Source organism: Rhinatrema bivittatum, chromosome 4, assembly GCF_901001135.1.
Source record: "Rhinatrema bivittatum chromosome 4, aRhiBiv1.1, whole genome shotgun sequence".
Taxonomy (NCBI): Eukaryota; Metazoa; Chordata; class Amphibia; order Gymnophiona; family Rhinatrematidae; genus Rhinatrema; species Rhinatrema bivittatum.
Genome location: NC_042618.1, coordinates 293,335,801 through 293,349,354, shown reverse-complemented (window position 1 = coordinate 293,349,354; position 13,554 = coordinate 293,335,801). Strand labels below are relative to the sequence as shown.

The 13,554-nt window shown below is 45.3% G+C and overlaps 1 protein-coding gene across 1 annotated transcript in view; it reads right to left on the bottom strand.

Moving 5' to 3' along the window:
* The window catches only part of RYR3 (ryanodine receptor 3), a 1,291,138-nt gene that overhangs the window by 344,629 nt on the left and 932,955 nt on the right, over positions 1 to 13,554 (bottom strand). Inside the window, 1 exon segment of the mRNA XM_029600192.1 lies at positions 1,391 to 1,491. Within this exon segment, the coding sequence (XP_029456052.1) occupies positions 1,391 to 1,491 (101 nt within the window).

Genomic DNA, 13,554 nt, shown 5'->3' with positions numbered 1-13,554 from the left:
AAAAAAAAAAATAACTCGGCAGACCGCTGAGATATGAAGACCGACACCCGTAAACTCGCCGTCAGTTTTCATAACCTGCCTGTCTGCCAGTAATGAAAACGGCCGCCGAGTTTCATCAGTTTTCATAACTGGCCATCTGCCAGTAATGAAAATGGCCGTTTTCATTACTGGCAGACAGGCATTCGCAGCGGGTTGCACTAGCAAGGAGGCGCTAAGGTCGCTCAAGTGACCCTAGCGCCTCCTTCCTAGTGCGACCCCTAATTTAAATATTGCATGGCGCTCCACCTTTGGGGAATACAAATTTCAACACATGGAGCATGTATGTTTTATGTTTGATGCTTGATGGACTCTCTACCAGGATACTAGCAAGTTAGGGTGAGAGAACACTGACATAATCTCATCTGTCTGACATTTCTCACACCTCAAATATTCACGGAGTTGTATTGTGCTGTTCGTACGTCTCACGCTGCATGTAAAACTGGCCCCAAAACCCTACACCACCACCAAAACCTCACCTAGGGGTTCATTTACTAAAGGTTTTCTCCCATTCTGTGTCTAGGGGAAAAATGCTTAGAAAATGACCCCCCCTAGAGTTACTAGCTAGCCCTCCTATAGTAGTATAAATAGTTGACTTCAATGAAGGCCTTATAAAGAGTCTCTCTCTCTCTCTCTCTCTCTCCCTATTCCAGAACACTTCCCCTTGCAGGTGAAAAGTATACACAATGTTCTGTGCACACTATCTGCATCCTCAAAGGAGTCTGCCAGCACTGTGGTCAGTATCAAAATTGCCCTCAGAAAAAGAGCAGTTTTCAAAATGAAAGTCCATGTGCTTTCCCTGTGAAAACTGGTGCAAAGATCACAGGTAAAATGTACACCTGGACTTTGCACCAATGTAATTTGAAAATTATCCCTTAAATAGATACAGTGTCTTCTGAGGTCAAGGGCACATACAGGATGAATATTCAAAAGGATTTATGTGCCTAAAACCTGATTTTATGCATGCAAATAGGCCTTTGCAAATTGTCAGGGGGTTATGTGTGTAAAAGTATTTGCAGATTTCACATACATGTTTATATGTACAAGAAAGAGGCATTCCGGGGAGGGGAGGGGAGGTGGGGAAACCATTTATGAGTATGCTTTTGATTTCTGAAAGTATGTGTGTAAATCTACATGCACACATTCACACCTATTAACGAGTAGGTTTAAATGTGGGCACATAAAGTGGGCTGGATTCCACACACACCTGCACATTTTCAAAGCAGACTTGTCAGCAGGCCACTGGAAATGACCCTCACGGAGTACATTTTCTGCTATACACACAGCAATATATCTCCTGCATACAACCATATCTGCACATTGAATATATTCAGAGTAGACAGTATCACTTTACCTCCTCTCTGTGAGAGCACTGCGACTAAAATGTAGAATAATTTGATGGAGTGGGTCTGGCTTTTTAACAGACTCCTCTTCTTCTTCTGTCTTCTTGGGTTTCTGAGCAAATAATCATAGATTGAAATGACATAGCATTTGGTAACCTTTCAAAAGCATATCCAAGCAGGAGATCAGTCAGGTCTTATTCCTGGCTGGCGATGTTAAGCTCAGTTATTGCATATGGGGTACATTTTCAAAAGCTTAATCAGGATCTAGCTATATAAGGAATTGCATGTATAGACTAGCTACCTAAGTGGATTTTCAGCCTCCTAAAAACATGTAAGATAATAATATTCATATGTTTGGCCACATAAAAGAAACATCCTAGGGAACATTTTGAGAGAATTATAAACCTACATGTATAACTTACATTTTGAAAAAGCATGCATGTAACCAGCATACCAATAACATGCAGAACTTACAACATCATTTTGAAATAGGTAAATTACTCTCATATAGTACATTTAACCACATAGCAATCTGATATTTAAACACATTGGGGTAGATTTTCAAAGGGGTACGTGCGTAAGATACGCGCGTACCCCCGAAAACCTACCCCAAACCACCCCTGCGTGCGCCGAGCCTATTTTGCATAGGCTCGGCGGTGCGCGCAAGCCCCGGGACGCGCGTGAGTCCCGGGGCTTGCATGGAGGGGTGTGTCGGGGTGTGTCGGGGGGCGTGTCAGGGGTGTGCCGGGGGTGACGCGGCGTTTTGGGGGCGTGTCGAGAGTGACGCGGCGTTTCGGAGTCGTGTCCAGGGGTGTGGTTCCGGCCCGGGGGCGTTCCGGGGGTGCGACAGCGGCCCCTGGACCAGCCTCTGGACCGGAACATGGAACACGGCAGCCGGCCCGGCGTGCGCAAAGTTACGCCTGCTTCGAGCAGGCGTAACTTTCGTGATAGAGGTAGGGGGGAGGTTTAGATAGGGCTGGGGGGGTCGGTTAGGGAGGGGAAGGGAGAGGAAGGTGGGAGGAGGGCGAAGGAAAGTTCCCTTCAAGGCCGCTCCGATTTCGGAGCGGCCTCAGAGGGAACGGAGGCAGGCTGCGCAGCTCGGCGTGCGCAGGCTGCCGATTTTGAGCAGCCTTGCGCGCGCCGACCCCAGATTTTAATGGATACGCGCGGCTATGTGTGTATCTATTGAAATCCCGCATACTCTTGTTCGCGCCTGGTGCGCAAACAAAAGTACGCGTGTGCGCAGATTTATAAAATCTGCCCCAGTTTATGTGGATACCTTATGATAGAAAACTGAGGTTTGTATATGAGTGGTACCTGGCAGTATTTATTTATTTATTTTATTTAAAATCTTTTTTATACCGTCGCTAAGTTATATACCATCGCAATGGTTTACATGTAGGCACATATTTAATGTAGGTAAAAGTGTACTATAGTACATTCTAACAGGTGCCGTCAAAGGTTCGGTTACAATATATCATTAGACAAAATAATTTTTAGAGGAGTGGGTCATGACCGAGTGTACCGAAGGTATTTTCACGGGTAAATTTATCATACATGGTGTTATCAATATGCTTATTGTGATGTGTAGTTCATGGACTACTCTACTGTACCGTCCTAAGTACTGTGTGTCGGTGCTTATCTGCCTATTCCTGAATAATTTCTATTCTCCCGTCTCTTTGTAAAATGCTTGTTTAAAAAGCCATGTATTGATCTGATTGACTGCTGGGCAGTTGTAGCCTGCTGGTTAGAACCTGGTTACCCCATGGTCTCCAATGCTACAAGGTTGTACATCCTTTTCCCCTTCTTACCTTGTTGGAGAAGGCTACCACTAACCTGCTAACATTGATCCAGTTGATTTCTGGAGAGTTCTAGCTTGCTATTTTCAACCCAACTACCCTACAGCCTGCAGGGTCACTAAGTCTCCTTCCTTTATCTGCCCCTTGTTTTCTCCTTATCACCTTCTTGCCTCTGCTCTTGAGGGACTAAACGGTGAATTGTTCGGCTATCTACCAACTTTATTCCTACCACTCTTCCAGGTATCCATTATTTCTGTCACTTATTAGTTTCTACCACCTTTACTGATAAGTTATTTCAGGAACCTATCACCCATTCAATTAAAATATATTTTCTTATGTTTCCTCAGAACCTCCCTCTTTCCAACTTCATAGCATGACCCTTAGCTCTTGAATTTCCTTTTCTATGAAAAATTTCAACTTTCCACAATTCCTTAAAGCTTGGCAAGAATTTGGTAAGCATGTCTCTATCATATGCACCCTGTCTATTTTTTTTTCACGAGTGAGTACATTTTAGGTGACACATTTTTTTATAGGGTTTGTTTTATAGACCCTGAATCATTTTAGTAACTCTTCTCTGAACTGCTTCCATCCTATCAATGTCCGTACAAAGGTATGGCTTCTTGAATATACAGAGTATTCAAGGTGAGGTCTCACTGGTGAATATAGTATACAAAGACATTTTTACTGCTTTTTTTTCTAATGATAATATTACTATTTATGCAACCAAGCATATTGCTAATATTGCCCATTGCTTTGTTACATTGACTGGCTATCTTCACATCATCTGAAATGATTACTCCTATATCTCTCTCTTATTTAAGTTTCTACTTCTTGTCCTTCTAAATGATATATAACTGGTGGATTATTGCTTCCTGTAAGAAGAAAAAACAACTGAATGGGGAATTAAATTAGTATAATGTGTTCTGGTGCCTGGTAGCACTCGTGAATATGATAACCATATTGTGGTTATAACAATTGTGATAGTGTGTACCGTTTTTAATTTCAAAATACAAAATATAGTACCTCTCAAAAACTTTTTTAAAATTTCTTTATGATTTAATTATAATTCTTAGTCTTTGACTTGTGTGTTACTTAATTGAGAAAGAGATGTGTCAATACTCTCCTCGGCGACATTTTCTCTCCTTGCCAATCAACCCGACTCACTTGTATAGAAATTTGTAAAGATCACTGTACTTATCTTGGTGTTCTAGTGTTGTCTTAGATGTTATTGTGTTGCATTGAGGTTGCGGATTTTCTTGGAGGTTGGTTGCATGGGAGTCTGGTTGTGTTGATGGATGATGTCATTTGCATATGCTTTGGTGAAAAGCCAGGTTTTCAAATCTTTTTTAAAGGTTTTGATGTTAGGTTGCATTCTTATTTCGATTGGTAATGAGTTCCATAGGGTGGGGCTGGCGATGGATATAGCTCTTTCACTAGTTGTGTTCATATGAGTGGATCTTACTTGAGGGATTTTGAGGAGGCCTTTGTTCATTGATCGTAGGTTCTTTTTTGGAGCATGGGGGTTCGATGTATTTGCTCAACCAGTAGTTTTGCTGCCCTGTGATTATTTTGTAGAAGATTGTTAGGACTTTATATTCTATTCTGTATTTTATTGGGAGCCAGTGTAGGGAGATGAGGATTGGTGTGATATGCTCGTGTTTCTTTGTTCCTGTAAGAATTCTTGCAGCTGTGTTCTGTAGTATTTGTAGTGGTCAGATGGTAGAAATAGGTAGGCCAAGGAGTAAGGCGTTGCAGTAGTTTAGGTTGTAAAAAAATGAGTAGTTGTAGGACTGTTCTGAAATCCTCCTTTGTAAGGAAAGGTTTCAGCAGTCTGAGTGTGAGTAGTTTGTGGTGTCCTTCTTTGATTTTGTTTGTTATGTGGATTTTGTATGATAGCTCTTTGTCTATGGTTATGCCTAGGTTGCATCTGCTGGACGGGGGACATAACCCACCGTCTGGTTCAGACGGTGGGTTATGTCCCACCGTCTGATTCAGACCCATTCCATACAGGGAATGGGTCTGAATCTTTCTGTCTCTTAGGGCAGTGTTTCTGTCTCTTAGGGCAGTGTTTCTCAAACTGGTTCTCTATTACTCTGGAACTAACTTGAGGAATAGGGCCCTAAGAGATTGAAAGATTCAGACCCATTCTAGACCTAAGGGCCTTGAACAGAAGTTTACAAAGCGAAAAGTTCAAGTTGATTTCATGGTCTGATTCTCAGGACAGTCACAATAAACATACACGAGAAAGACCCACATGTGGTGGAGGCAATGCATGCAAATCTCTCCTGCACACTTGCAGTAAACAACCTCCCAAAAACAGACTATCCAGTAGACTAGGAAATGCTTGGAATAAAAACCCTGCCTTCTTTCACGAAGTGGGACAGGTTTGACTGCCTTGACCTTTAAAAGGAAGGAGGTTTCTGACTTGAGTAGGTCCTCTTTTTGAATAAGCTGTAAAGTTATTTTCACTAAGCAATTTGGATATGAATGATCTTATTGCTGATTATAATATTAACTCATGGTATAGATATATTTGCATTTTCTGTGCATGCATCTTTTCATCTACACTTTTTGTTCAGAGTAGTGAGGGGGCAGGTTTTTTTTTTAAGTCTGCATAACATAGACTGCAAATGCACACATAAGTTACATCAATTTTCAACGCAAACTGACACGAGTGAGTTTGCTTTGAAAATTATCCCACCAAAACTACTCATGCACTGTTACTCCTATACAAATTTGTGTGTAGACATTTTTCAGAAAAATTTCTACACATACAATATCTTTTGGAAATAAAAAAAAAGTATGCACATAAATGCAAACCAAGCACAGGAATGCCTCCGCTCAGTACGGGAACATTTCTGAGAAAACAGAACATTCTGTGCACATGCACGTTTATCTACATATCGAGTGGCCAATTTTCTAACAGGCCATTTCTACAGGTAAAGCACCATTTTACCTGCAGAAATACCTTTGAGAATGTTCCTTCCTATGGATAAATTAAAGGTGTGTTCCTGGAACATGAAGGGTCTGTTTCCCCAAGTAGAGATTTAAATGGTCTTGATTGCATGACACAAATGCATATTTATGTAGCACCTATCTTCTACTCTTTTCTGTAAATGTAAAATGAAATTGCTATTTGTAGTTTACTTCATATATTTTGCACTGGCATTTTAGGCAGAGTAAGAAAATCATGTGGCACTGGCCAGCCAGCTGAATTTTTATGGGAAACTCCCCACAGGTCTAAAAGTTGTTCTCATTATAGATTAATGATAAAACCTATGGGGGTAATTTTTAAAATGATGCAGGCAGTTGCTAAGTTCACAGGTACTTTTACCTGCTGATTTGTACTAATTATTAAAGGGAAAGTATGAACATATTTTTCCTTTAAAAAAAATTGCCCAAGGAAAAGGGACCCACAGATTAGCACCTATTTATTTTGCTGATACTTGTTCCAACTAAAACTATGCATGTTACTGCCTTCACATCCTAACTGCGCCCAGAAACACCTACATGGAAATACTGGTAAAATTAGGTGCATTATGGAACAACACATCTACCTTTACCTGCATACAAAGTGAGCAGTTTCCATAAGGCCCTTTAATAAAATGGCTTTAGGAAAATTGTCCCCCTGTATGTGCGTAACGGGAGGCATGATTTTCCTCAACGTGCCTACTTTTGCCTGCATTTTGTAAAGGTGTTCCCGGGGTCAGACTAGGCCAGGGATGCAACAACGTGCTAAGTTTTGATCGGGAAAGGGTACCTGCAAAATAAATAGGGACTAATCTGTGGGTACTTTTTCCTTGGGCAGTTTTCAAAAAGGGAATAAATGCTCACACTTTCTCTTTGAGAACTGGTGCAAAATCTGCAGGTAAAAGTACTCTGGGGTTGTACCTGTTCACACAATTTTGAAAATCGCCCCAATATTTTATTGACCTAAGATGAATTAAAAAAATAAAAGGCAGCCACCATGCCTAAAGCATCAAACTCCTGCTCAAAGTGTAGGTGGCAATACTCAGAGTATTCTGCAGGTCTGGCTAGGTTGCACCTAGTGCACCAAGCTCTTCTTCAAGGTTCAGATTTTTTGTGGGTGGCCTTAGCTCTCCTTCCAGTTTCGCTCTCTCCTGCCTTTCCCATTATCCTTCTCTCTTCCTCCTTTAATCAAGCTTTCTTTCCCTTTACTAATTGTCTCTCCATTCTGCCTTATGTTCTCTTTCTCTCCTCCAGCTAATGGTAAATATTGTGGGACCATGCTGACATTGTACAATGCAAATTAAACAAATCCAGAGAATGAAAAAAGTTATATCACTGGTCAACCAAGATTTCTATTATTAGATCAACATGCAATATTAAAAAAATGCCACTTCTGATAATTTAAAAGACCTGCTATAACGGCACTGAGACTGCACCATATATTTCAGTGTCTTGTGTCTTAGAGGATTGTGCCGACAGTGGTATAATTATTGATCTCACTTCACAAATTAGTCATATGTATTGAGAGTCATGTTTTTGTTGCAAGTAAAATATATGAAGAAGAGGTCAAGCAACTCAGTGATCCCTCTTGATTTAAGTTGCTTGACCTTATCTTCATATATTTTACTTGCAACAAAAACATGACTCTCAAAAAATTTCCTTTTGTTCATACAGACTTGTAGAGACAACTAAGCAATGAAATAATTGCTGGCCTTAGTGCTAAATGCAGACAAATGTAAAAAATCAGGCCAAATTTTCCTCTCATTTCTGGCCTTCCTGACGTTGAAATGTTTCAAAACTCTCGTTTTCTTCTTCAGGGGTTAGTAGGTCTGCTGCAAAACTGTAGGCATCTACCAACTGTCACTGTCATAAGACAATCCTTGCTGAAAATATCTTAGCAATTGCTTTTAAGGCCATACTGGCATAAGTGGCATTTTTGAAGTATTGCATTTTGATCTGATATTAGCGTGAAATCTTGGCTGTACGGCATTATACAATGAGCAGCCAGCAGGGAAAGGAAGAAAGTTCTTCTCTTCTGCACTGCTGATTGTTCCTCCTTCCATTAGTCCTGTGCACTCATGTTGAGGACCAACAGGCCATAAGAAGTGGCAAACATGCTGCTTGCAGTTTTCTTCTGGTGCCACTATTGTGTTTCTATAGGGACAGCTTGGGCACATGAAGCTGGGAACTCTCTCAAATACCCAGAGAAAGGTTTCTGAACCCAAAGATTCCAAGTCAGACCAGAGAGTTCCAAGGTATGTTTAAGCTATGAACAATCACAGATTAAGTATCAGTGCTATGTTACATATGATCTGAGGTCTTGGTAAGCAAAGAATTATATTATTGGATTGTGCTCTCTTATAGTTCAGGCAAGATTCAAACTCTAGGTTTAAGCAGTTTTAGAATTTTAACATTGCCAACCAGTAGTCTGGTACCTAAGTTGAAATGCTGCCTGTGAATATGCAGTGGTCCTGTGGACCTAAAATCCTGAAATAAAGTTACTAGCAATGTAATTGTTGGTTAATATCCTGTTTCTGAGCACCTTCTCCAGTAAGGTGTTTTCAAAGAGTTCTCTAGGAGTTCAGGTACCAGACAGGACTTGGTAGAGGCTGAGAGAACTGCTAGGGAGAAGTTACTAGAGATTGCCCCCACAGGACTAACTTTTAATCCAAGTTATTTTTTAACAACAAAAACTCCAGACTATATTTCTATATTTATTTCTATAAAATAATTCAATATATTCACAGTTGAGCTTTTCAAAGTAGGAACCCTAAAAGTGTTTTTCCAACTTTATTTTACATAGCAAATGATACAATGGAAAGAAAAACATATAAAAATATAATGGGAAGATTAAAATGTTAGAAATCATAATTCAAAATGTTAAAGTGGAAACAGCATTATGGGATAACTATAAGGGAACAGTGTCATTGACAGGCAGGGTAAATAAAAGTTCATAATTGGGTTACATGTACAGATTATAAATATCATTATACTAAACATACAGAGGAACAATTTCAGACACAGGCCAGCCAGCAAAGTTAGCCGGATAAACTTTTCCAGCTAACTTTGGAGGCATTTTCAATAGTGAAACTGCAGTATTGAATATTGCCGGCTATCTTAAAGTTAACTGTTTACCTATAGCCGAATAACTTTAGGACAGCTCTTTGGCCTGACCAGACTTAGCCGGATAAGTCACCCAGCTAACTCTGAATATCAGGGTTAGCCGGCTAACTTATCCAGCTAACTCAACTCCTCCCAGTTACACCCCTACATTGCCCCTAACTTAGCTGGCTAAATTCTAGCCTGTTATCTTATTAGCCAACTAGAATTTAGCCAGATAAGTGCCCAAATATTAATTTAGCTGGCTAAGTTCTGAGTTAAACTGATCAAGAACAAAATGTTGCTCTGTCGCCGTAGAAACAGTTTTTTATTATTAGTTTCATGTGTCCATTTTAGAAAAAAAATTTTCAATGTTGACATTTCAGTTTCAACACCTACACTCCAAAGTAGGTATGAATAATTTTTCAATAAGACTTGATACTTTTAACAAATTTTATCTGAAAAAATATTTTTTAGGAAGAGCAGACGGTTTCATATAGGGGCGGATTTTAAAAGCCCTGCTCGCGTAAATCCGCCCGGATTTACGTGAGCAGGGCCTTGCGCGCCGGCGCGCCTATTTTCCATAGGCCTGCCGGCGCGCGCAGAGCCCCGGGACTCGCGTAAGTCCCGGGGTTTTTTTTCTCGGGGGCGTGTCGGGGGCGGGGCCGATCGACACGGCGTTTTGGGGGCGGGATACGGCGTTTCGGGGGCGGGCCCGGGGGTGTGGTTTTGGCCCAGGGCGGTCCGGGGGCATGGCCGCGCCCTCCGGAACCGCCCCTGGGTCATGTCTCGATGCACCAGCGGCCCACTGGCGCGCGTGGATTTACTTCTCCCTCCGGGAGGTGTAAATCCGTGGACAAAGGTAGGGGGGGGGTTTAGATAGGGCCGAGGGGGTGGGTTAGGTAGAGGAAGGGAGGGGAAGGTGAGGGGAGGGCGAAAGAGAGTTCCCTCCGAGGCCGCTCCGATTTCGGAGCGGCCTCGGAGGGATCGGAGGCAGGCTGCGCGTATCTACTAAAATCCAGCATACTTTTGTTTGCGACTTTTGTTTGCGACTGGTGCGCCAACAAAAGTACACGAACGCGCATTTTTTTAAAATCTACCCCATAGAGTGTAGGTGTCCCCGCACCAGTATCGTATTGGTTATAATCATTAACCTCCTGCCACCTCCATATATGTGATTTTTCAAAATAAATTTTTTTAAAAGAAATATTTTCTCTGTATAGTCCCAAACTTTCTCCTGCGTCCGTGTTGTAATCAACACTGCTCTCTAGGTGGAGACAAGTGAAACCATTGATGATGGAATTTATACTAATATTTGAGCGGGTACCTTCAGGTTTCTTTGGTGTTGGCTTTCTTAAATGATAAAAATGAATCCCGACACGTCCGTGTTTTAAAGGTGTGCATCCGTTTTCCACCTCTAAAACGCCGATCGCCTTTGCCCTCACTATCAGGCCTATCCTGTAAAGTGCGGCCGCGTTTACCCTGCTCCTAAGCCGTTTTTAACTTCGTTTTCGGCCGCGTTAGCCCTTCCTGCGATCCCGAATCCCCTTTAACCTACTCCTACCGCGGCCTAAATTCCCTGGGCAACCCCTTCCGCCCGCGGCATGCATATTGCATGCAAACGAGCGAATTAGCGCGATATTGCATGCAAACGAGCGAATTAGCTATTCACCTAGCATCCTGTAACCCGTGCCCCGACTAACGCTACCTTTCCCTGCCGTTTTGTCGCGCGTTTAACCTGCAAACTTACCGCCTACCCTGACCCAGGCGGTAGAGGCATGGGTAAGGGTAGGTGGAAAGCTTTCCCCCAGCTCCCGCTCACCTGCCCCCGCCGCGATCATGGGTGCCGGTCTCCGTGGCAGCCCCAGGCCTCTCCCCTGCTCCCAAAGCCAAAAAAAAAAAAAAAAAGCGAAAAAAAACGTTGCAGCCCCCCTCCGATGTCCGGACTGGGGCTGCCATGGAGACTGCAATGGCAAAGCGACTTTTCAGTGTCCCCCCTCCTCTCGGAGCAGGGCGCGAAAAGCCGCCTTGCTCCGGGAGGAGGGGGGACACTAGCAACGGTGAAGCAACGGCGAAGACAGCGCAGAAGCAACGGCGAAACGACTTTTCAGTGTCCCCCCTCCTCTCGGAGCAGGGCGGAAAAGCCGCCTTGCTCCGGGAGGAGGGGGGACACTGACAGCGGCGAAGCAACGGCGAAGACAGCGGCGAAGCGACTTTTCAGTGTCCCCCCTCCTCTCGGAGCAGGGCGCGAAAAGCCGCCTTGCCCCGAGAGGAGGGGGGACACTGACAACGGCGAAGACAGCGGCGAAGCGACTTTTCAGTGTCCCCCCTCCTCTCGGAGCAGGGCGCGGAAAGCCGCCTTGCTCCGAGAGGAGGGGGGACACTGACAGCGGCGAAGCAACTTACTTTTCTGAAGCCATCATCAGGATCGTAGCTCCTCCCGATGAAGACAAAGATGGCTGCCTGCACGGGGAAAGCGTGCAATTGGCCGCTGAAGACGTGATGTCGTGATGTCACGTCTTCAGCGGCCAATTGCACGCTTTCCCCGTACAGGCGGCCATCTTTGTCTTCATCGGGAGGAGCTACGATCCTGATGATGGCTTCAGAAAAGTAAGTTGCTTCGCCGCTGTCAGTGTCCCCCCTCCTCTCGGAGCAAGGCGGCTTTCCGCGCCCTGCTCCGAGAGGAGGGGACACACTGAAAAGTCGCTTCGCCGTTTCTCCGCTGCTGTCTTCTGGCTTCGCCGGTGTCCGGGCTGGGGGAAAGCTTCGTCGCTGTCAGTGTCCCCCCTCCTCCCGGAGCAAGGCGGCTTTTCGCGCCCTGCTCCGAGAGGAGGGGGGACACTGAAAAGTCGCTTCGCCGCTGTCTTCGCCGTTGTCAGTGTCCCCCCTCCTCTCGGAGCAAGGCGGCTTTCCGCGCCCTGCTCCGAGAGGAGGGGGGACACTGAAAAGTCGCTTCGCCGTTTCTCCGCCGCTGTCTTCTGACTTCGCCGGTGTCCGGGCTGGGGGAAAGCTTCGTCGCTGTCAGTGTCCCCCCTCCTCCCGGAGCAAGGCGGCTTTTCGCGCCCTGCTCCGAGAGGAGGGGGGACACTGAAAAGTCGCTTCGCCGCTGTCTTCGCCGTTGTCAGTGTCCCCCCTCCTCTCGGAGCAAGGCGGCTTTCCGCGCCCTGCTCCGAGAGGAGGGGGGACACTGAAAAGTCGCTTCGCCGTTTCTCCGCCGCTGTCTTCTGACTTCGCCGGTGTCCGGGCTGGGGGAAAGCTTCGTCGCTGTCAGTGTCCCCCCTCCTCCCAGAGCAAGGCGGCTTTTCGCGCCCTGCTCCGAGAGGAGGGGGGACACTGACAAGTCGTTTCGCCATTGCTTCTGCGCTGTCGCCGCCGTTGCTTCCTGGTATCTGTCATTTCAAATGACATTTGAAATGACAGATACCAGCGTGGCGTGAAGCCTTAGGCCCGCGCACCCAGGATCCTGTATAGGCGCTCTATCCAGTATCCTGGTTGCGCGGGCCTAAGGCTTTTCGGACGCGGCTTACATTTACATATAATTAGGCTTCAGGATCGAGCGGTAGGTGAGCTGCACTGTGCGGGCGGTAACCGCGGGTGCCGTAGGCACTAACGCAGCTCTTCCTACCGCTCGGTACTGGATCACCCTGTATGACGGCGATCGGCGCCATTTTGAGACTCAAAATCGCCGCCCGATACCAATACTCAAAATGGCGCCGATCGCCGTCATAGTGAGGGCAAAGGCAATCGGTGCCATTTTGAGTATTGGCATCGGACGGCGATTTTGAGTCTCAAAATGGCGCCGATCGCCGTCATAGTGAGGGCAAAGGCGATCGGCGGCCATTTTGAGTATTGGTATCAGACGGCCGGCGTGCAAGGAGGTCGCTTCCTGACCCCCGCTGGACTTTTGGCAAGTCTTGTGGGGGTCAGGAGGCCCCCCCAAGCTGGCCAATTTTCCCTGTGGGTCCAACGGGGGTCCCGGAGCGACCTGCCGTCCGATGCCAGGACTCAAAATGGTGCCGATAGCCTTTGCCCATACTATGTCACAGAGGCTACCAGTGCCATTGGTCAGCCCCTGTCACATGGTAGGAGCACAAGATGGCACCAATGACCATGTGACAGGGGCTGACCAATGGCACCAGTAGCCCCTATGACAAAGGCTATCGGCGCCATGATGAAACTAGTACCGAGGGTGAGAGTGAGTTCCCGGACCCCACTGCTGGACCACCAGGGAGTTTTGGTAAGTCTTGGGGGGGGTCAGGAGGGTGGGGGGTTGTAGTTAATTTTAGCTGGGTCAATAATTTAACTCG